The following is a 24,236-nucleotide window of genomic DNA, read 5'->3' as shown; positions in this document are numbered from 1 at the left end:
GCCGTTGCCGTGGGTGCGCGAGACGTCATCACGCACAACGCTCCAAATACCCCCTCGCTCGTGACGTCTTCTGCGCGCGGAGCCCTGGGCGGGAAAGCCGTTGGCCGTGGCTGCGCTTGACGTCATCACGCACAACTCACAAGCCCCCTCGCTCGTGACGTCATTCGCGCGCGGAGCCCTGGGCGGCAAAGCCGTTGCCGTGGGTGCGCGTGACGTCATCACGCACAACTCAACAAGCCCCCTCGCTCGTGACGTCATTCGCGCGCGGAGCCGTGGGCGGCAAAGCCGTTGCCGTGGGTGCGCGTGACGTCATCACGCACAATGCTCCAAATACCCCCTCGCTCGTGACGTCATCTGCGCGGAGCCGTGGGCGGGAAAGCCGTTGGCCGTTGGTGCGCTTACTCAACAAGCCCCCTCGCTCGTGACGTCATCCGCGCGCGGAGCCGTGGGCGGCAAAGCCGTTGCCGTGGGTGCGCGTGACGTCATCACGCACAACTCAACAAGCCCCCTCGCTCGTGACGTCATTCGCGCGCGGAGCCCTGGGCGGGAAAGCCGTTGCCGTGTGTGCGCGTGACGTCATCACGCACAACTCAACAAGCCCCCTCGCTCGTGACGTCATCTGCGCGCGGAGCCGTGGGCGGGAAAGCCGTTGCCGTGGGTGCGCGTGACGTCACCGCGACGGTTTGTGAGGCCGCCCGCGTTCGCTCGCGGCGTTTTAAAACGAAGCCGCCTCAGCCGCCTCAGACACAAAATAAAGAACGATGAATGTTTGCCAAAGTTTATATTTTTGTTCGTATTAAAATGTAGCTCTTACTTTAACTAACGCCCGCCCCCCCCTCTCTACGGGAATTGACAACAACCAGAACAGCGACGACAAAACCACCACCACCAGCATCACCGTAGCCGTAAGTGAAGAAGATGAAACGCATTGACGTCTGACTTGCTTGTAGACTTGCTAGGGCCACTGCTGAAGTCGCCGTGCTGACTGTTGACTGAAGTCGCCGTGTTGACTGTTGACTGAAGTCGCCGTGTTGACTGTTGACTGAAGTCGCCGTGTTGACTGTTGACTGAAGTCGCCGTGTTGACTGTTGACTGAAGTCGCCGTGTTGACTGTTGACTGAAGTCGCCGTGTTGACTGAAGTCGCCGTGTTGACTGTTGACTGAAGTCGCCGTGTTGACTGTTGACTGAAGTCGCCGTGTTGACTGTTGACTGAAGTCGCCGTGTTGACTGAAGTCGCCGTGTTGACTGTTGACTGAAGTCGCCGTGTTGACTGTTGACTGAAGTCGCCGTGTTGACTGTTGACTGAAGTCGCCGTGTTGACTGTTGACTGAAGTCTCCGTGTTGACTGTTGACTGAAGTCGCCGTGTTGACTGTTGACTGAAGTCGCCGTGTTGACTGTTGACTGAAGTCGCCGTGTTGACTGAAGTCGCCGTGTTGCCTGAAGTCGCCGTGTTGACTGTTGACTGAAGTCGCCGTGTTGACTGTTGACTGAAGTCGCCGTGTTGACTGTTGACTGAAGTCGCCGTGTTGACTGTTGACTGAAGTCGCCGTGTTGACTGAAGTCGCCGTGTTGACTGTTGACTGAAGTCGCCGTGTTGCCTGTTGACTGAAGTCGCCGTGTTGACTGAAGTCGCCGTGTTGACTGTTGACTGAAGTCGCCGTGTTGACTGTTGACTGAAGTCGCCGTGTTGACTGTTGACTGAAGTCGCCGTGTTGATTGTTGACTGAAGTCGCCGTGTTGCCTGTTGACTGAAGTCGCCGTGTTGACTGAAGTCGCCGTGTTGACTGTTGACTGAAGTCGCCGTGTTGACTGTTGACTGAAGTCGCCGTGTTGACTGTTGAGTGAAGTCGCCGTGTTGACTGTTGAGTGAAGTCGCCGTGTTGACTGTTGAGTGAAGTCGCCGTGTTGAGTGAAGTCGCCGTGTTGACTGTTGAGTGAAGTCGCCGTGTTGACTGTTGAGTGAAGTCGCCGTGTTGAGTGAAGTCGCCGTGTTGAGTGAAGTCGCCGTGTTGACTGAAGTCGCCGTGTTGACTGAAGTCGCCGTGTTGACTGAAGTCGCCCTGTTGACTGAAGTCGCCGTGTTGACTGTTGACTGAAGTCGCCGTGTTGCCTGAAGTCGCCGTGTTGACTGAAGTCGCCGTGTTGACTGTTGACTGAAGTCGCCGTGTTGACTGAAGTCGCCGTGTTGACTGTTGACTGAAGTCGCCGTGTTGAGTGAAGTCGCCGTGTTGACTGTTGACTGAAGTCGCCGTGTTGACTGAAGTCGCCGTGTTGACTGAAGTCGCCGTGTTGACTGTTGACTGAAGTCGCCGTGTTGATTGTTGACTGAAGTCGCCGTGTTGACTGTTGACTGAAGTCGCCGTGTTGACTGTTGACTGAAGTCGCCGTGTTGCCTGAAGTCGCCGTGTTGACTGAAGTCGCCGTGTTGACTGTTGACTGAAGTCGCCGTGTTGACTGTTGACTGAAGTCGCCGTGTTGACTGTTGACTGAAGTCGCCGTGTTGACTGTTGACTGAAGTCGCCGTGTTGACTGAAGTCGCCGTGTTGACTTTTGACTGAAGTCGCCGTGTTGCCTGAAGTCGCCGTGTTGCCTGAAGTCGCCGTGTTGCCTGAAGTCGCCGTGTTGACTGTTGACTGAAGTCGCCGTGTTGCCTGAAGTCGCCGTGTTGACTGTTGACTGAAGTCGCCGTGTTGACTGAAGTCGCCGTGTTGACTGTTGACTGAAGTCGCCGTGTTGACTGAAGTCGCCGTGTTGACTGTTGACTGAAGTCTCCGTGTTGACTGAAGTCGCCGTGTTGACTGTTGACTGAAGTCGCCGTGTTGACTGTTGACTGAAGTCGCCGTGTTGACTGTTGACTGAAGTCGCCGTGTTGCCTGTTGACTGAAGTCTCCGTGTTGACTGTTGACTGAAGTCGCCGTGTTGACTGTTGACTGAAGTCGCCGTGTTGCCTGAAGTCGCCGTGTTGCCTGTTGACTGAAGTCGCCGTGTTGACTGAAGTCTCCGTGTTGACTGTTGACTGAAGTCGCCGTGTTGACTGAAGTCGCCGTGTTGACTGTTGACTGAAGTCTCCGTGTTGACTGAAGTCGCCGTGTTGACTGTTGACTGAAGTCGCCGTGTTGACTGTTGACTGAAGTCGCCGTGTTGACTGTTGACTGAAGTCGCCGTGTTGACTGAAGTCGCCGTGTTGACTGAAGTCGCCCTGTTGACTGAAGTCGCCGTGTTGACTGTTGACTGAAGTCGCCGTGTTGCCTGAAGTCGCCGTGTTGACTGAAGTCGCCGTGTTGACTGTTGACTGAAGTCGCCGTGTTGACTGAAGTCGCCGTGTTGACTGTTGACTGAAGTCGCCGTGTTGAGTGAAGTCGCCGTGTTGACTGTTGACTGAAGTCGCCGTGTTGACTGAAGTCGCCGTGGTGACTGAAGTCGCCGTGTTGACTGTTGACTGAAGTCGCCGTGTTGACTGTTGACTGAAGTCGCCGTGTTGACTGTTGACTGAAGTCGCCGTGTTGCCTGAAGTCGCCGTGTTGACTGAAGTCGCCGTGTTGACTGTTGACTGAAGTCGCCGTGTTGACTGTTGACTGAAGTCGCCGTGTTGACTGTTGACTGAAGTCGCCGTGTTGACTGTTGACTGAAGTCGCCGTGTTGACTGAAGTCGCCGTGTTGACTTTTGACTGAAGTCGCCGTGTTGCCTGAAGTCGCCGTGTTGCCTGAAGTCGCCGTGTTGCCTGAAGTCGCCGTGTTGACTGTTGACTGAAGTCGCCGTGTTGCCTGAAGTCGCCGTGTTGACTGTTGACTGAAGTCGCCGTGTTGACTGAAGTCGCCGTGTTGACTGAAGTCGCCGTGTTGACTGTTGACTGAAGTCGCCGTGTTGACTGAAGTCGCCGTGTTGCCTGAAGTCGCCGTGTTGACTGTTGACTGAAGTCGCCGTGTTGACTGTTGACTGAAGTCGCCGTGTTGCCTGTTGACTGAAGTCTCCGTGTTGACTGTTGACTGAAGTCGCCGTGTTGACTGTTGACTGAAGTCGCCGTGTTGACTGTTGACTGAAGTCGCCGTGTTGACTGTTGACTGAAGTCGCCGTGTTGACTGAAGTCGCCGTGTTGACTGTTGACTGAAGTCGCCGTGTTGACTGTTGACTGAAGTCGCCGTGTTGACTGTTGACTGAAGTCGCCGTGTTGACTGAAGTCGCCGTGTTGACTGTTGACTGAAGTCGCCGTGTTGACTGTTGACTGAAGTCGCCGTGTTGACTGTTGACTGAAGTCGCCGTGTTGATTGAAGTCGTCGTGTTGACTGTTGACTGAAGTCGCGGCCACTTGGTGGTGGTCGTTGTTGTCTTTCTGCAAGTCAACCCATGGCACCTGCTGGGTCTGTGCCGTGACCTCCTCCTGCACCTAGCCTGGCACAGCAGTCAACCCATGGCACCTGCTGGGTCTGTGCCGTGACCTCCTCCTGCACCTAGACTGGCACAACAGTCAACCCATAGACATCTGGGTCTGTGCCGTGACCTCCTCCTGCACCTAGCCTGGCACAGCAGTCAACCCATAGACACCTGGGTCTGTTCCGTGACCTCCTCCTGCACCTAGCCTGGCACAGCAGTCAACCCATGGCACCTGCTGGGTCTGTGCCGTGACCTCCTCCTGCACCTAGCCTGGCACAGCAGTCAACCCATAGACATCTGGGTCTGTCCCGTGACCTCCTCCTGCACCTAGCCTGGCACAGCAGTCAACCCATAGCACCTGGGTCTGTCCCGTGACCTCCTCCTGCACCTAGCCTGGCACATCAGTCAACCCATAGACACCTGGGTCTGTTCCGTGACCTCCTCCTGCACCTAGCCTGGCACAGCAGTCAACCCATGGCACCTGCTGGGTCTGTGCCGTGACCTCCTCCTGCACCTAGCCTGGCACAGCAGTCAACCCATAGACATCTGGGTCTGTCCCGTGACCTCCTCCTGCACCTAGCCTGGCACAGCAGTCAACCCATAGCACCTGGGTCTGTCCCGTGACCTCCTCCTGCACCTAGCCTGGCACAGCAGTCAACCCATAGACACCTGGGTCTGTTCCGTGACCTCCTCCTGCACCTAGCCTGGCACAGCAGTCAACCCATGGCACCTGGGTCTGTTCCGTGACCTCCTGCACCTAGCCTGGCACAGCAGTCAACCCACGGCACCTGGGTCTGTCCCGTGGCTTCCTGCACCTAGCCTGGCACAGCAGTCAACCCATAGCACCTGGGTCTGTCCCGTGGCTTCCTGCACCTAGCCTGGCACAGCAGTCAACCCATAGCAGCTGGGTCTGTCCCGTGACCCTTTCTCCTGCCAGCGGCGAGAGCCGTCCACACTTCAACGTGACGGGCCTCAAAGTGCACCTAGCCTGGCGCAAGCGCAGTTGTGAAGTCACCGCTACTAAGCGGGCTTTACCTGGTAAAATAAAAAAATAGTTTTAGTATTTTTAGTAATTCGCTTGGATCTTTCCGACCCCGTGTCGCCCCCCCCCCCGACTGGACATCTGTCGCCCGTCGGATTCCTCCTGCAGCCGGAACAACGATTCGGACGCTTGGCCCGCGTGGCAAAAGCCGCGGTCTCTGTCGTCGCGATGTTTCGGACGCCGGTGAACCGAGGCAACGCCGGGAGCGAAGGAACGGCCCCGAGACTCTGCCCTCCGTGCACGTTTTCGACCACCGCAGGTTTGCCCAAATGCTCACCAACAGCCCCTTCCGCTCCGCGCTTTGTTCATTGCAGTGCGTAGTATCGCGCGCAGTGGTGTACAGTAGTGTATAGTGTAGTGTACGATCTCTCCCTTGGAACGCAGCTTCTGCGCGTGCGTGCGGCGACGGGACTCCTTTCGATCTCTGACCCCGCCTGCTTACCCTTGGGTGACACCCACCTTGAACCGATGTGCGTTGAAACCTTGGATTGCGAGCGTAATACGTTCCCGGAAAACGTGTTTGTATTCCAGAGCACTCCGTATGTCCAAGCACTCGTACATCAGTTGTGTGATCACGTGACGCTCGGCAAGTACAAAGCGTGCGCACGTACGCTACTGCTCGTGTTGCAAGACCCTCTCGCTCGTTTATCAAGTTAATATTTATTTAAAATGTTTTGCTCGTATTGCAAAACACCTCGCAGACCAAGTTGCTCGAAATCCAAGGTTTTACTGTACATAACCTCGATTGGAACCTCCTTTGCCAGTAGCAAAATACGATCATTGTTTTTTTTTAACCCTAATTGTTTTTTTTTACCCTAGTGCTTACCCCGAGCTCTCATACTCTGATGGTGCATTGTCTTTGAGTTGTGCGCCTTTTGGCGTCATCTGGTCCAACACCAACGTGAGACTGGGCTCTAAGGAAAGCCGTCTCGGGTGTGGACCAATCAATTTCAAGGACAGTGCCAATATCATTTTCAGAGTTGTTGGTTTTTGTTTGCGTTCCGACCGCAGGTATTGTGGTCAATGTAAACATGACCCCTTGTAAAAAATAAGGTGTCAGTTTTGTTGCCAGATAAAAGGGTAAAAAAAAGCAATTCGCGTACGTACGTAACCTCTCGTTGCAGCAGCCAATCTCCTGTTCAGCAGTCCTACTGCCGTGCCTTTTCCACCCGATGACGATTTGCTTGTGCCGCGATCGAAACGTCGCGATTCATTATTTTATTTTTTCCACCCCGCGCGAGGACTCCAACCGAAGGAACCAAAGAGTGTGAGTTCCTGCGTTCGCGAACATTTCAAATCGAGAGTGTGCACAGTGTAGTCAGTGCTGCATGAAGACTGTGTAGGCCCCTGTGCTGCGGGTACTGCGAGGCCCCCAGTAATATTTTCATACGGAAAAAAAAAGTCGAAGAAAAATATGTGATTCGTTTTTCACGAGGCTCACAACGAATACAATTCAGCGTTCACAAATGAAATAACTGTTTCACTTAATCTCTGGAGGCCCTCCAGCTGGTGGAGACCCCTGGGCCGCAGCCCCCTAAAGCCCCCCCGCCTTAATCCGGTAGTGTATAGTAGCGTAGTGTATAGTAGCGTAGTGTGTAGTAGCGTAGTGTATAGTAGCGTAGTGTGTAGTAGCGTAGTGTATAGTAGTGTAGTGTATAGTAGCGTAGTGTATAGTAGCGTAGTGTATAGTAGTGTGTAGTGTATAGTAGCGTAGTGTATAGTAGCGTAGTGTATAGTAGTGTGTAGTGGCGTAGTGTGTAGTGGCGTAGTGTGTAGTGGTGTAGTGTGTAGTGGTGTAGTGTGTAGTAGTGTAGTGTATAGTAGTGTAGTGTATAGTAGTGTAGTGTATAGTAGTGTAGTGTGTAGTAGTGTAGTGTGTAGTAGTGTAGTGTGTAGTAGTGTAGTGTGTAGTAGTGTAGTGTATAGTAGTGTAGTGTATAGTAGCGTAGTGTATGGTAGCGTAGTGTATAGTAGCGTAGTGTGTAGTAGTAGTGTAGTGTATAGTAGTGTAGTGTATAGTGGAGTAGTTTATAGCAGCGTAGTGTGTAGTAGTAGTGTAGTGTATAGTAGCGTAGTGTATAGTAGCATAGTGTATAGTAGCATAGTGTATAGTAGCATAGTGTATAGTAGCGTAGTGTATAGTGGAGTAGTGTATAGTAGCGTAGTGTGTAGTAGTAGTGTAGTGTATAGTAGTGTAGTGTATAGTAGCGTAGTGTATAGTAGCGTAGTGTATAGTAGCGTAGTTTATAGTAGCGTAGTGTATAGTAGCGTAGTGTATAGTAGCGTAGTGTATAGTAGCGTAGTGTATAGTAGTGTAGTGTATGGTAGCGTAGTGTATAGTAGCGTAGTGTGTAGTAGTAGTGTAGTGTATAGTAATGTAGTGTATAGTGGAGTAGTTTATAGTAGCGTAGTGTGTAGTAGTAGTGTAGTGTATAGTAGCGTAGTGTATAGTAGCATAGTGTATAGTAGCGTAGTGTATAGTGGAGTAGTGTATAGTAGCGTAGTGTGTAGTAGTAGTGTAGTGTATAGTAGCGTAGTGTATAGTAGCATAGTGTATAGTAGTGTAGTGTATAGTAGCGTAGTGTATAGTAGCGTAGTGTATAGTAGCGTAGTGTATAGTAGCGTAGTGTATAGTAGCGTAGTGTATAGTAGCGTAGTGTATAGTAGCGTAGTGTATAGTGGCGTAGTGTATAGTGGCGTAGTGTATAGTGTAGTGTATAGTGGCGTAGTGTATAGTGGCGTAGTGTATAGTGGCGTAGTGTATAGTGGAGTAGTGTATAGTAGCGTAGTGTATAGTAGCGTAGTGTATAGTAGCGTAGTGTTTAGTGGCGTAGTGTATAGTGGTGTAGTGTATAGTGGCGTAGTGTATAGTGGCGTAGTGTATAGTAGCATAGTGAATTGTAGTGTATAGTAGTGTAGTGTATAGTAGCGTGTAGTAGTATATAGTATAGTGTATAGTGTAGTAGTGTATATTAATGTATAGTGTAGTAGAGCATAGTAGTGCATAGTAATGTATAAGAGTGTATAGTCGTGTGTAGTAGTGTATAGTGTAGTAGTGTATAGTAATGTATAAGAGTGTATAGTCGTATGTAGTAGTGTATAGTTGTGTATAGTGTAGTAGTGTATAGTGATGTATAGTGTAGTAGAGCATAGTAGTGTATAGTAATGTATAAGAGTGTATAGTCGTGTGTAGTAGTGTATAGTAGTGTACACTGTAGTGTATAGTAATGTATAGTGCAGAAGAGCATAGTAATGTATAAGAGTGTATAGTCGTGTGTAGTAGTGTATAGTAGTAACTATGACTCTCTTAAGACTCTCTTAACGGTGCGTTCCCTTGGGTAAGGAACATGAGTCTTAGTGGCCTTGACCTCCACGTGGTCCCGCTGGTAACATCATCTCTTGATGATGGCTAACAAGACTAATGCACCCATTCCATCTCCTATCTCGCATGGAGGCCGCTATGCGTGATTACTAGAGGCCACAAACAAAACTTATGACTGACAAACTTAAGTTCTCAAGCCAGTTGGCACGAGGCCTGGCAAAACAACGTGCTATGGATGGCGCTCGGGTTGGCGATCCACCCATTACAGTTAGACCCACAGAAACCGATCTGTGCAACACTGAGGGTTCATGGGGACGCCGTCCTATGAAACTCTTGTTTGTCTCGGTGTCAACCCAGACACAGAATGAAGATGCCCTCTGGGCATCTGATGTTGCTAAACCTATGGCGTCTAGGTCGGCGCTAAAAATGACTAGTATACCTTCCATGACCTTCCATAACTCGTCCTTGGAAAAGGAAGAGGAGATGAACTACGATTTTTACGAACAGATTAAAAGTCTAGTTGAGTCGGATGACTCTTCAGATGACTTTACAGAGGATGATGAGGATGTGGAGGAGTCCTTCCTCGACATATCGGCTGAGGAACCCGTGTTGGGAAAGTTTCCCATTGACACCAAGGGAACTATCACGGTTGTACTGCCTAGTCTGGAGTATATATGCGTTATCTGTAAACAACACATGGGCAAAGCATCCGAACTTGTTGCACATTTTAACATCAAACACAGAGACATTCCTCTGGTGTTTAAGTGCGCTAAATGTGACAAAACCAACTCAAACCACCGATCGATTGCCTGTCATGCCCCCAAATGTGGGGGAATAAAGTTAACTGAGGAAAGCTTACCAATGGTCTGTGAATGTTGCCAGGCACGCTTTGCGACTCTAAGTGGCCTTTCGCAGCACAAGAGGCATGCTCACCCAGTCACCCGTAATGAGGAAAGGATTAAAGATGGTATAAAGGGTACCTCGCAGAGAGGGGTACACCGTAGCTGCTGGTCTTTGAAGGAAGTAGAACAGCTGGCCCTTCTAGAGTTGCAGTTTCAGGGGAAAAAGAATATCAATAAGATCATTGCTGAAGCGCTTGGGACTAAGACCAACAAGCAAGTCTCTGACAAGAGACGGGACCTAAGTAAAAAGACAGGGGCCCCCATGTTAGACAGCTTACATTTTTCTTCTAGGCTTCTTGAGACATTGTCTCCCCCACCAAATGTAACAACGGGGACTTCATCCATACTCGCTCAAGCAGCTGAGCGGCTTACGAATGAGAATTCTGGGACCCTGGAAAAGCCTGCAATGGAGGCAATAAAGGCTTGGCTTAACGGCGAGGGCCAACATGATGCCCTCGTAGAAACTGCCACAGCATTGATGCTTTGTCCGATGAGATTGGTGAAAAACAAAGGCAAACGTTCAAAACCCGAGAACGACATTATTAAACCCAGGATATTACCCACACGATCTTGGATGAAGAAGAGAGCGGAAAAACGAGGAAGCTTCATGAAGCACCAGAAGCTCTTCTTTAAGAACCGCTCTCTTCTTGCGTCCTTAGTCCTGGATGGCACTGAACGTCATGAATGCCGAATCCCGAACGCAGATGTATATCGTTTTTACTGCGAAAAATGGGAGGTGTTGCCATTCAATGGCCTGGGCCAATTTAAGTCATCAGGTGTTGCAAATAACGAATACTTTGAGCCCCTAATTTCGGTGGAGGAAGTTCAGACTGCCATACGGGCCATTAAACCAACGTCAGCAGCTGGGCCAGATGGCCTAACAAGGGCTGCAATCTGTGCTGCCGACCCCGAGGGTCGGACACTGACAGCCCTATTTAATGCATGGATGATTACAGGAATTATTCCCAAAGAGTTGAAAAAGAATAGGACGATTCTTATTCCTAAGGTTATGGACGATGAAAAGCTGAAAGAATTGGGGAACTGGAGACCAATAACGATTGGTTCAATGATTCTGAGATTATTTTCCAGAATAATGACTGCACGTCTTGCTCGTGCTTGTCCCTTAAACCCAAGGCAGCGTGGTTTTATAGCGGCATCTGGCTGCTCTGAAAATCTTAAGGTGCTACAGGACCTTATGAGACACGCTAAGAAATTGCACAGGCCGTTGGCTGTCATGTTCATCGACATAGCGAAAGCTTTTGACTCGGTTTCGCATGCTCATATTTTATGGGTGTTAAGGCACAAGAAAGTAGATGAACACGTGGTGGGCATCATCCAGAACGCCTACGATCGGTGTACGACCTCGTTCAAAAGCAATGGCGAGTCGACTCGAGAAATTAGCATACGTGTTGGTGTCAAACAGGGTGACCCCATGTCACCCCTGCTCTTCAATCTTGCCATGGACCCTTTGATATGCACCCTAGAGTCACACGGAGTTGGGTACTCCATTGATACCGACCACGTGACAGCTCTTGCGTTTGCTGATGATTTGGTGTTGGTGAGCGAATCTTGGGTTGGTATGGCCGCCAATCTAGCGATCTTGGAATCATTTTGTGGGCTATCGGGATTGGAGGTTCAGGCCAGAAAGTGCCAGGGCTTCATGATAAGCCCAACCAAAGATTCATATACGGTGAACAACTGCGACCCATGGACTATCAAAAATAAAGATGTCCATATGATCCAACCTGATGAATCAACGAAATACCTTGGTCTGAAAATTGGCCCTTGGACTGGCACTATACAGCCTGATCTACATTGTCAGCTAAAGACATGGATCTCGAAAATCGATGAGGCGCCTCTGAAGCCAACTCAGAAGGTTGAACTACTCAATGCCTATAACCTACCCAGATTGTTATATCCTGCAGACCACTCGGACTGCAAGCAATCAACTCTCCGTGTGTTGGACCAAGAGATTAGAAAGGCGGTAAAAGGATGGCTCCACCTTCCCGCTTCAACTTGTGATGGACTGTTATATGCCAGAGCCCGAGACGGAGGCCTTGCCATCTTAAAACTGGAAAAAACAATCCCTTCGGTTCAAGTTAGAAGGCTGCAACGTATAGCAAACTCGTCCGATGCTATCACCCGTAATATTGTGTCCTCGCAGGGTATGGAGGAAGAATACCGTAATTTGTGGGTACGAGCAGGGGGTGACAGTGATGCAATCCCAACATTCGTTCTCAGGGACTCGGTGTCAAAAGAACCTGTATATCCGAGACCCTGCAATTGGAGGGAGCATGAATTTCAGAGATGGTGCGAAAAGCCGGTTCAAGGAAGGGGCATTGTAAACTTTGCGCATGATAGAATCAGTAATGCTTGGTTGAAGCCATGGTGCGGCTTTAAACAATGCTTCTTTATTGCAGCACTACAACTAAGGGCAAATATTTACCCAACAAGAGAAAGCTTGAACAGAGGCAGAGATGGGGCCTTACGTTCCTGCAGGAAATGCTCTGCCAGACTCGAGTCCCTTTCGCACATTCTCGGTCAATGTCCTGCAGTACAGAAAGCAAGAATTGCGCGACATAACAAGATCAGTAACATTCTGGCAGACGAAGCGGCTAGATTGGGCTGGTCTGTATACAAAGAGCCACGGTTCATATCCGAGACGGGAGAGATGAGAAAGCCTGACCTCGTGTTTGCAAAAGATGAGGAGGCGGTTGTGATCGATGTCACCGTCCATTTTGAGCTTTCAAAGAATACGTTGTCAGATGCTGCCTCGCACAAAGTTTCGTACTATACCCCTCTTGGTGATCAAGTCAAAGTGCTGACGAAGGCTAGCAAGGTCACATTCTTTGGATTCCCGGTTGGGGCAAGAGGAAAGTGGCCCCTTGAGAATAACGAGGTACTTACCTCCCTGGGCCTGACCAAACCCAGAACGACATCACTGGCCAAGATGATTTCCCGCAGAACGCTGCTTTTCTCTCTTGATATTCTGAGAATGTTCTGTGGAAATTATGCGGTCTATGAACAGTCATAGACAACCTCCGAAACAAATAATAGTTTTGTTTTAAGATGTCATTTGTTTTAGATTGATTTTGTTATTTTCGAAGGTGAAGTCGGTTTTTATTTCATTTTACTATTTCCCACAATTTAGATTGTTATTTTCCAAGACGAAGTCTTGGTTCTTTTTTTTATTGTTAGTTTTTTTTTAACACGTCGTATTTGTTACTTTAGAGCTTAGAGGGGACTTTATTTTCGACTTAGTATTTTCTGCCTACAAAGAAGATTAAAAATAAGCTTTTTTCAAGATGGTTTTGTTATTTTCCAAGGTGAAGTCTTGGTATTCTTATATTACTATTTTCCATAAAGAAGACCTTTCTTTTAGATTTTGTTATTTTCCAAGACGAAGACTTGGTATTTTTATTATATTGCTATTTTTTTTACACGAAGCTTATTCAAGAGCACTTATATAGATTAGACTTTGTTATTTTAATTCTTTATTTTTGGACTACATCAGTTAGAGAGTCCTGTAACTTACTGTTTTCTGCCTACAAAGAAGACTACAAATGAGCTTTATTTAAGATGTTTTAGATTAGATTTTTTTTTTCCAAGGTGAAGTCTTGGTTTTTTTTATTTTACTATTTTCCATAAAGAAGACTTTTCTTTTCTTTTAGATTTTGTTATTTTCCAAGACGAAGACTTGGTATTCTTTTGCTATTTTTTTTACAGGAAGCTTTATTCAAGAGCACTTATATAGATTAGACTTTGTTATTTTAATTCTTTATTTTTGCACTACATCAGTTCGAGAGAAGACTACAAACCAGCTTTATTTAAGATGTTTTAGATTAGATTTTGTTATTTTCCAAGGTGAAGTCTTGGTTTTTTTATTTTACTATTTTCCACAAAGAAGACTTTTCTTTTAGATTTTGTTATTTTCCAAGACGAAGACTTGGTATTTTTTTATTGCTATCTTTTTTACACGAAGCCTATTCAAGAGCACTTATATAGATTGGTCTTTGTTATTTTAATTATTTATTTTGGGAATACATCAGTTCGAGAGTCCTGTAACTTACTATTTTCTGCCTACAAAGTAAGCTTTATTTAAGATGTTTTAGATTAGATTTTGTTATTTTCCAAGGTGAAGTCTTGGTTTTTTTATTTTACTATTTTCCACAAAGAAGACTTTTCTTTTCTTTTAGATTTTGTTATTTTCCAAGACGAAGACTTGGTTTTTTTATATTGCTATTTTTTTTTTACACTGCTTTATTCAAGAGCGCTTATATAGATTAGACTTTGTTATTTTAATTCTTTATTTTTGGAATACATCAGTTCGAGAGTCCTGTAACGTACTATTTTCTGCCTACAAAGAAGACTACAGACAAGCTTTATTTAAGATGCTTAGATTAGATTTTGTTATTTTCCAAGGTGAAGTCTTGGTTTTTTTATTTTACTATTTTCCACAAAGAAGACTTTTCTTTTAGATTTTGTTATTTTCCAAGACGAAGACTTGGTATTTTTTTATTGCTAGTTTTTTTTATATGTTACTTCAGAGCATAGAGAGGACTTTATTTTTACCTTACTATTTTCTGCCTTCAAAGAAGATTAAAAATAAGCTTTATTCAAGATTACTTATATAGATTAGACTTTGTTATTTTAATTATTTATTTTTTGGAGTACATCAGTTCGAGAATCCGGTAACTTACCGACTCTACTCATTGTTGCCATTGATGCACGGCAGCAGGGATTCGATAATACACGGCATCCCGTTCATGGACCAGCTTGATGATGCTGGATCTGCGTTGGATACACCAGCATGGGAGTACAATACGGTTATTGACTCCACCCCGTGTTATCAAAGATGCATGGTAACAGGGCGAAGGAAACTCACAGCATCCTTGCCACGCTTGCGCAGCAAGCAAAGTATTGCTGACCGAAACGTATCGATGAGGGAGCACGCCAGAACGAGCACGCTGGTGTTCGCCGACTAGTCTCTCGATTGCTGAAGATGCCAGACGTCTGCTTGCGGCATCAGCATTATGGCTCAACCAGCCTGGGGGTCCTGGTCCCTTAGACCACACGGCATCCCGTTCAGGGACCAGCTTGATGATGCTGGATCTGCGTTGGATACACCAGCATGGGAGTACAATACGGTTATTGACTCCACCCCGTGTTATCAAAGATGCATGGTAACAGGGCGAAGGAAACTCACAGCATCCTTGCCACGCTTGCGCAGCAAGCAAAGTATTGCTGACCGAAACATATCGATGAGGGAGCACGCCAGAACGAGCACGCTGGTGCTTGCCGACTAGTCTCTCGATTGCTGAAGATGCCAGACGTCTGCTTGCGGCATCAGCATTATGGCTCAACCAGCCTGGGGGTCCTGGTCCCTTAGACCTCCACTCTCTGAATGTCCTTGGTACTGGACATCGGAGTGTCGTCAAAACCAGTACCGCATGTGAATTTTGTACGGCATGCTTATACCAGCCTGGGGGCCCTGGGGGAAAATAAAAAAAATAAAAAACCTGGCCCCCACTCTCTGTTCGTCTCTGGTTCCGGACGACAGAGTGACGTCAAGCCCGGAAACCCCAGGGGAATCTCGTAACGCCTTGTAACATCCTGCGCATTTCACTTTTGACGGTGGAACATGGACGGGCCATCCAACCCGGAAAAGGTCGGCGTCGAAAGAAGCCGAGTACCAAAGTGTAGTAGTGTATAGTAATGTAGAGCTAGAGTCTGTCGCCAGGGGAAGAGGTGTGGACCGCCACTACTCAACACGCTGCCGCCGTGACCCTCACCGGGACAAGCGGATTGAGAAACGAGCGAATGTGGATTATTATAAAACCGCACGCTTTATCTAAATAAAAAAAATACTAATTTAAATCCACCATATTTCAATGCAGATATGGCGTAAAACACAGTGAGGAAATAAAACAAAAAAACACAGCATCCATAAAGAAACGTAGTGTAATCAATGCGCCAATAGCGGAGAGCCCAGACGAAACCCGTGCAGAACAGGGGGAGATCACACAAACTCCACTCACTCTGTAGAACAGGGGGAGATCATACAAACTTCACTCACTCACTCTGTAGAGCAGGGGGAGATCACACAAACTTCACTCACTCACTCTGTAGAACAGGGGGAGATCACACAAACTCCAGTCACTCACTCTGTAGAACAGGGGGAGATCACACAAACTCCACTCACTCACTCTGTAGGACAGGGGGAGATCATACAAACTCCACTCACCCACTCTACAAAACAGGGGGAGATCATACAAACTCCACTCACTCACTCTGTAGAACAGGGGGAGATCACGCAAACTCCAGTCACTCACTCTGTAGAACAGGGGGAGATCACACAAACTCCACTCACTCACTCTGTAGGACAGGGGGAGATCATACAAACTTCACTCACTCACTCTGTAGAGCAGGGGGAGATCACACAAACTTCACTCACTCACTCTGTAGAACAGGGGGAGATCACACAAACTCCACTCACTCACTCTGTAGTACAGGGTGAGATCACACAAACTCCACTCACTCATTCTGTAGAACAGGGGGAGATCACACAAACTCCACTCACTCACTCTGTAGGACAGGGGGAGATCATACAAACTCCACTCACTCACTCTACAAAACAAGGGGAGATTATACAAACTCCACTCTGCAGAACAGGGGGAGATCATACAAACTCCACTCACTCACTCTGTAGAACAGGGGAAGATCATACACACTCCACTCACTCACTCTGTAGAACAGGGGGAGATCATACAAACTCCACTCGCTCACTCTGTAGAACAGGGGGAGATCACACAAACTCCACTCACTCACTCTGTAGAACAGGGTGAGATCATACAAACTCCACTCACTCACTCTGTAGAACAGGGGGAGATCATACAAACTCCACTCACTCACTCTACAAAACAGGGGGAGATCATACAAACTCCACTCACTCTGCAGAACAGGGGGTTATCATACAAACTCCACTCACTCACTCTGTAGAACAGAGGGAGATCATACAAACTCCACTCACTCACTCTGTAGAACAGGGGGAGATCATACAAACTCCACTCACTCATTCTGTAGAACAGGGGGAGATCATACAAACTCCACTCACTCACTCTGTAGAACAGGGGGAGATCATACAAACTCCACTCTCTCACTCTGTAGAACAGGGGGAGATCATACAAACTCCACTCACTCACTCTGTAGGACAGGGGGAGATCATACAAACTCCACTCACTCACTCTGTAGAACAGGGGGAGATCATACAAACTCCACTCACTCACTCTGTAGGACAGGGGAAGATCATACAAACTCCACTCACTCTGCAGAACAGGGAGAGATCATACAAACTCCACTCACTCACTCTGTAGAACAGGGGGAGATCACACACACTCCACTCACTCACTCTGTAGGACAGGGGGAGATCATACAAACTCCACTCACTCACTCTACAAAACAAGGGGAGATTATACAAACTCCACTCTGCAGAACAGGGGGAGATCATACAAACTCCACTCACTCACTCTGTAGAACAGGGGAAGATCATACACACTCCACTCACTCACTCTGTAGAACAGGGGGAGATCATACAAATTCCACTCGCTCACTCTGTAGAACAGGGGGAGATCACACAAACTCCACTCACTCACTCTGTAGAACAGGGTGAGATCATACAAACTCCACTCACTCACTCTGTAGAACAGGGGGAGATCATACAAACTCCACTCACTCACTCTACAAAACAGGGGGAGATCATACAAACTCCACTCACTCTGCAGAACAGGGGGTTATCATACAAACTCCACTCACTCACTCTGTAGAACAGAGGGAGATCATACAAACTCCACTCACTCACTCTGTAGAACAGGGGGAGATCATACAAACTCCACTCACTCATTCTGTAGAACAGGGGGAGATCATACAAACTCCACTCACTCACTCTGTAGAACAGGGGGAGATCATACAAACTCCACTCTCTCACTCTGTAGAACAGGGGGAGATCATACAAACTCCACTCACTCACTCTGTAGGACAGGGGGAGATCATACAAACTCCACTCACTCACTCTGTAGAACAGGGGGAGATCATACAAACTCCACTCACTCACTCTGTAGGACAGGGGAAGATCATACAAACTCCACTCACTCTGCAGAACAGGGAGAGATCATACAAACTCCACTCACTCACTCTGTAGAACAGGGGGAGATCACACACACTCCACTCACTCACTCTGTAGGACAGGGGGGGATCACACAAACTCCACTCACTCACTCTGTAGGACAGGGGGAGATTATACAAACTCCACTCACTCACTCTGTAAGACAGGGGGAGATCATACAAACTCCACTCACTCACTCTGTAGAACAGGGGGAGATCACACAAACTCCACTCACTCACTCTGCAGAACAGGGGGAGATCACACAAACCCCACTCACTCACTCTGTAGAACAGGGGGAGATCATACAAACTCCACTCACTCACTCTACAAAACAGGGGGAGATCATACAAACTCCACTCACTCTGCAGAACAGGGGGAGATCATACAAACTCCACTCACTCATTCTGTAGAACAGGGGGAGATCACACAAACTCCACTCACTCACTCTGCAGAACAGGGGGAGATCACACAAACTCCACTCACTCACTCTGCAGAACAGGGGGAGATCACACAAACTCCACTCACTCACTCTGCAGAACAGGGTGAGATCATACAAACTCCACTCACTCACTCTGTAGTACAGGGTGAGATCACACAAACTCCACTCACTCACTCTGTAGAACAGGGAGAGATCATACACACTCCACTCACTCACTCTACGAAACAGGGGGAGATCATACAAACTACACTCACTCACTCTGTAGAACAGGGGAAGATCATACAAACTACACTCACTCACTCTGTAGAACAGGGGGAGATCATACAAACTCCACTCACTCTGCAGAACAGGGGGAGATCATACAAACTCCACTCACTCACTCTGTAGAACAGGGGGAGATCACACAAACTCCACTCACTCACTCTGCAGAACAGGGGGAGATCACACAAACTCCACTCACTCATTCTGTAGAACAGGGGGAGATCATACAAACTCCACTCACTCACTCTGTAGAACAGGGGGAGATCATACAAACTCCACTCTCTCACTCTGTAGAACAGGGGGAGATCATACAAACTCCACTCACTCACTCTGTAGGACAGGGGGAGATCATACAAACTCCACTCACTCACTCTGTAGAACAGGGGGAGATCATACAAACTCCACTCACTCACTCTACAAAACAGGGGAAGATCATACAAACTCCACTCACTCTGCAGAACAGGGAGAGATCATACAAACTCCACTCACTCATTCTGTAGAACAGGGGGAGATAATACAAACTCCACTCGCTCACTCTGTAGAACAGGGGGAGATCATACAAACTCCACTTTCTCACTCTGTAGAACAGGGGGAGATCATACAAACTCAACTCACTCACTCTGTAGGACAGGGGGAGATCATACAAACTCCACTCACTCACTCTGTAGAACAGGGGGAGATCATACAAACTCCACTCACTCACTCTACAAAACAGGGGAAGATCATACAAACTCCACTCACTCTGCAGAACAGGGAGAGATCATACAAACTCCACTCACTCACTCTGTAGAACAGGGGGAGATCACACACACTCCACTCACTCACTCTGTAGGACAGGGGGGGATCACACAAACTCCACTCACTCACTCTGTAGGACAGGGGGAGATTATACAAACTCCACTCACTCACTCTGTAAGACAGGGGGAGATCATACAAACTCCACTCACTCACTCTGTAGAACAGGGGGAGATCACACAAACTCCACTCACTCACTCTGCAGAACAGGGGGAGACACACAAACCCCACTCACTCACTCTGTAGAACAGGGTGAGATCATACAAACTCCACTCACTCACTCTGTAGAACAGGGGGAGAGCATACAAACTCCACTCACTCACTCTGTAGAACAGGGGGAGATCATACAAACTCCACTCACTCACTCTACAAAACAGGGGGAGATCATACAAACTCCACTCACTCTGCAGAACAGGGGGAGATCATACAAACTCCACTCACTCATTCTGTAGAACAGGGGGAGATCACACAAACTCCACTCACTCACTCTGCAGAACAGGGGGAGATCACACAAACTCCACTAACTCACTCTGCAGAACAGGGGGAGATCACACAAACTCCACTCACTCACTCTGCAGAACAGGGTGAGATCATACAAACTCCACTCACTCACTCTGTAGTACAGGGTGAGATCACACAAACTCCACTCACTCACTCTGTAGAACAGGGAGAGATCATACACACTCCACTCACTCACTCTACAAAACAGGGGGAGATCATACAAACTACACTCACTCACTCTGTAGAACAGGGGAAGATCATACAAACTACACTCACTCACTCTGTAGAACAGGGGGAGATCATACAAACTCCACTCACTCTGCAGAACAGGGGGAGATCATACAAACTCCACTCACTCACTCTGTAGAACAGGGGGAGATCACACAAACTCCACTCACTCACTCTGCAGAACAGGGGGAGATCACACAAACTCCACTCACTCATTCTGTAGAACAGGGGGAGATCATACAAACTCCACTCACTCACTCTGTAGAACAGGGGGAGATCATACAAACTCCACTCTCTCACTCTGTAGAACAGGGGGAGATCATACAAACTCCACTCACTCACTCTGTAGGACAGGGGGAGATCATACAAACTCCACTCACTCACTCTGTAGAACAGGGGGAGATCACACAAACCCCACTCACTCACTCTGTAGAACAGGGTGAGATCATACAAACTCCACTCACTCACTCTGTAGAACAGGGGGAGAGCATACAAACTCCACTCACTCACTCTGTAGAACAGGGGGAGATCATACAAACTCCACTCACTCACTCTACAAAACAGGGGGAGATCATACAAACTCCACTCACTCTGCAGAACAGGGGGAGATCATACAAACTCCACTCACTCATTCTGTAGAACAGGGGGAGATCACACAAACTCCACTCACTCACTCTGCAGAACAGGGGGAGATCACACAAACTCCACTCACTCACTCTGCAGAACAGGGGGAGATCATACAAACTCCACTCACTCATTATGTAGAACAGGGGGAGATCACACAAACTCCACTCACTCACTCTGTAGAACAGGGGGAGATCACACAAACTCCACTCAATCACTCTGTAGAACAGGGGGTTATCATACAAACTCCACTCACTCACTCTGTAGAACAGAGGGAGATCATACAAACTCCACTCACTCACTCTGTAGAACAGGGGGAGATCATACAAACTCCACTCACTCATTCTGTAGAACAGGGGGAGATCATACAAACTCCACTCACTCACTCTGTAGAACAGGGGGAGATCATACAAACTCCACTCTCTCACTCTGTAGAACAGGGGGAGATCATACAAACTCCACTCACTCACTCTGTAGGACAGGGGGAGATCATACAAACTCCACTCACTCACTCTGTAGAACAGGGGGAGATCATACAAACTCCACTCACTCACTCTACAAAACAGGGGAAGATCATACAAACTCCACTCACTCTGCAGAACAGGGAGAGATCATACAAACTCCACTCACTCACTCTGTAGAACAGGGGGAGATCACACACACTCCACTCACTCACTCTGTAGGACAGGGGGGGATCACACAAACTCCACTCACTCACTCTGTAGGACAGGGGGAGATTATACAAACTCCACTCACTCACTCTGTAAGACAGGGGGAGATCATACAAACTCCACTCACTCACTCTGTAGAACAGGGGGAGATCACACAAACTCCACTCACTCACTCTGCAGAACAGGGGGAGATCACACAAACCCCACTCACTCACTCTGTAGAACAGGGTGAGATCATACAAACTCCACTCACTCACTCTGTAGAACAGGGGGAGAGCATACAAACTCCACTCACTCACTCTGTATAACAGGGGGAGATCGTACAAACTCCACTCACTCACTCTACAAAACAGGGGGAGATCATACAAACTCCACTCACTCTGCAGAACAGGGGGAGATCATACAAACTCCACTCACTCATTCTGTAGAACAGGGGGAGATCACACAAACTCCACTCACTCACTCTGCAGAACAGGGGGAGATCACACAAACTCCACTCACTCACTCTGCAGAACAGGGGGAGATCACACAAACTCCACTCACTCACTCTGCAGAACAGGGTGAGATCATACAAACTCCACTCACTCACTCTGTAGTACAGGGTGAGATCACACAAACTCCACTCACTCACTCTGTAGAACAGGGAGAGATCATACACACTCCACTCACTCACTCTACAAAACAGGGGGAGATCATACAAACTACACTCACTCACTCTGTAGAACAGGGGAAGATCATACAAACTACACTCACTCACTCTGTAGAACAGGGGGAGATCATACAAATTCCACTCACTCTGCAGAACAGGGGGAGATCATACAAACTCCACTCACTCACTCTGTAGAACAGGGGGAGATCACACAAACTCCACTCACTCACTCTGCAGAACAGGGGGAGATCACACAAACTCCACTCACTCATTCTGTAGAACAGGGGGAGATCATACAAACTCCACTCACTCACTCTGTAGAACAGGGGGAGATCATACAAACTCCACTCTCTCACTCTGTAGAACAGGGGGAGATCATACAAACTCCACTCACTCACTCTGTAGGACAGGGGGAGATCATACAAACTCCACTCACTCACTCTGTAGAACAGGGGGAGATCATACAAACTCCACTCACTCACTCTACAAAACAGGGGAAGATCATACAAACTCCACTCACTCTGCAGAACAGGGAGAGATCATACAAACTCCACTCACTCATTCTGTAGAACAGGGGGAGATCATACAAACTCCACTCACTCACTCTGTAGAACAGGGGGAGATCATACAAACTCCACTCTCTCACTCTGTAGAACAGGGGGAGATCATACAAACTCCACTCACTCACTCTGTAGGACAGGGGGAGATCATACAAACTCCACTCACTCACTCTGTAGAACAGGGGGAGATCATACAAACTCCACTCACTCACTCTACAAAACAGGGGAAGATCATACAAACTCCACTCACTCTGCAGAACAGGGAGAGATCATACAAACTCCACTCACTCACTCTGTAGAACAGGGGGAGATCACACACACTCCACTCACTCACTCTGTAGGACAGGGGGGGATCACACAAACTCCACTCACTCACTCTGTAGGACAGGGGGAGATTATACAAACTCCACTCACTCACTCTGTAAGACAGGGGGAGATCATACAAACTCCACTCACTCACTCTGTAGAACAGGGGGAGATCACACAAACTCCACTCACTCACTCTGCAGAACAGGGGGAGATCACACAAACCCCACTCACTCACTCTGTAGAACAGGGTGAGATCATACAAACTCCACTCACTCACTCTGTAGAACAGGGGGAGAGCATACAAACTCCACTCACTCACTCTGTAGAACAGGGGGAGATCATACAAACTCCACTCACTCACTCTACAAAACAGGGGGAGATCATACAAACTCCACTCACTCTGCAGAACAGGGGGAGATCATACAAACTCCACTCACTCATTCTGTAGAACAGGGGGAGATCACACAAACTCCACTCACTCACTCTGCAGAACAGGGGGAGATCACACAAACTCCACTCACTCACTCTGCAGAACAGGGGGAGATCACACAAACTCCACTCACTCACTCTGCAGAACAGGGTGAGATCATACAAACTCCACTCACTCACTCTGTAGTACAGGGTGAGATCACACAAACTCCACTCACTCACTCTGTAGAACAGGGAGAGATCATACACACTCCACTCACTCACTCTACAAAACAGGGGGAGATCATACAAACTACACTCACTCACTCTGTAGAACAGGGGAAGATCATACAAACTACACTCACTCACTCTGCAGAACAGGGGGAGATCACACAAACTCCACTCACTCATTCTGTAGAACAGGGGGAGATCATACAAACTCCACTCACTCACTCTGTAGAACAGGGGGAGATCATACAAACTCCACTCTCTCACTCTGTAGAACAGGGGGAGATCATACAAACTCCACTCACTCACTCTGTAGGACAGGGGGAGATCATACAAACTCCACTCACTCACTCTGTAGAACAGGGGGAGATCATACAAACTCCACTCACTCACTCTACAAAACAGGGGAAGATCATACAAACTCCACTCACTCTGCAGAACAGGGAGAGATCATACAAACTCCACTCACTCACTCTGTAGAACAGGGGGAGATCACACAAACTCCACTCACTCACTCTGCAGAACAGGGGGAGATCACACAAACCCCACTCACTCACTCTGTAGAACAGGGTGAGATCATACAAACTCCACTCACTCACTCTGTAGAACAGGGGGAGAGCATACAAACTCCACTCACTCACTCTGTAGAACAGGGGGAGATCATACAAACTCCACTCACTCACTCTACAAAACAGGGGGAGATCATACAAACTCCACTCACTCTGCAGAACAGGGGGAGATCATACAAACTCCACTCACTCA

At 48.0% G+C, this 24,236-nt stretch overlaps 1 protein-coding gene across 2 annotated transcripts in view; it reads left to right on the top strand.

Annotated features, from left to right (window-relative positions):
• The first annotated feature begins 598 nt into the window (after nt 1-598).
• CCHCR1 (coiled-coil alpha-helical rod protein 1) overlaps nt 599-24,236 on the top strand; it is an 87,920-nt gene continuing 64,282 nt past the window's right edge. Inside the window, exons 1-2 of one of the 2 annotated variants that reach the window (XM_076056085.1) lie at nt 599-905; nt 5,525-5,675. In XM_076056085.1, the coding sequence (XP_075912200.1) occupies nt 5,585-5,675 (91 nt within the window). In that variant the 5' untranslated portion in view covers nt 599-905; nt 5,525-5,584. The remainder of the gene's footprint in view (nt 906-5,524; nt 5,676-24,236) is intronic. The other variant, XM_076056086.1, reaches the window with a different exon arrangement.

The sequence above is a fragment of the Petromyzon marinus genome, chromosome 74 (assembly GCF_048934315.1).
Source record: "Petromyzon marinus isolate PM22_M1 ecotype Great Lakes invasive population chromosome 74, UKy_Petmar_22M1.pri1.0, whole genome shotgun sequence".
Taxonomy (NCBI): Eukaryota; Metazoa; Chordata; class Hyperoartia; order Petromyzontiformes; family Petromyzontidae; genus Petromyzon; species Petromyzon marinus.
This window is presented reverse-complemented; position numbering and strand designations above follow the sequence as displayed.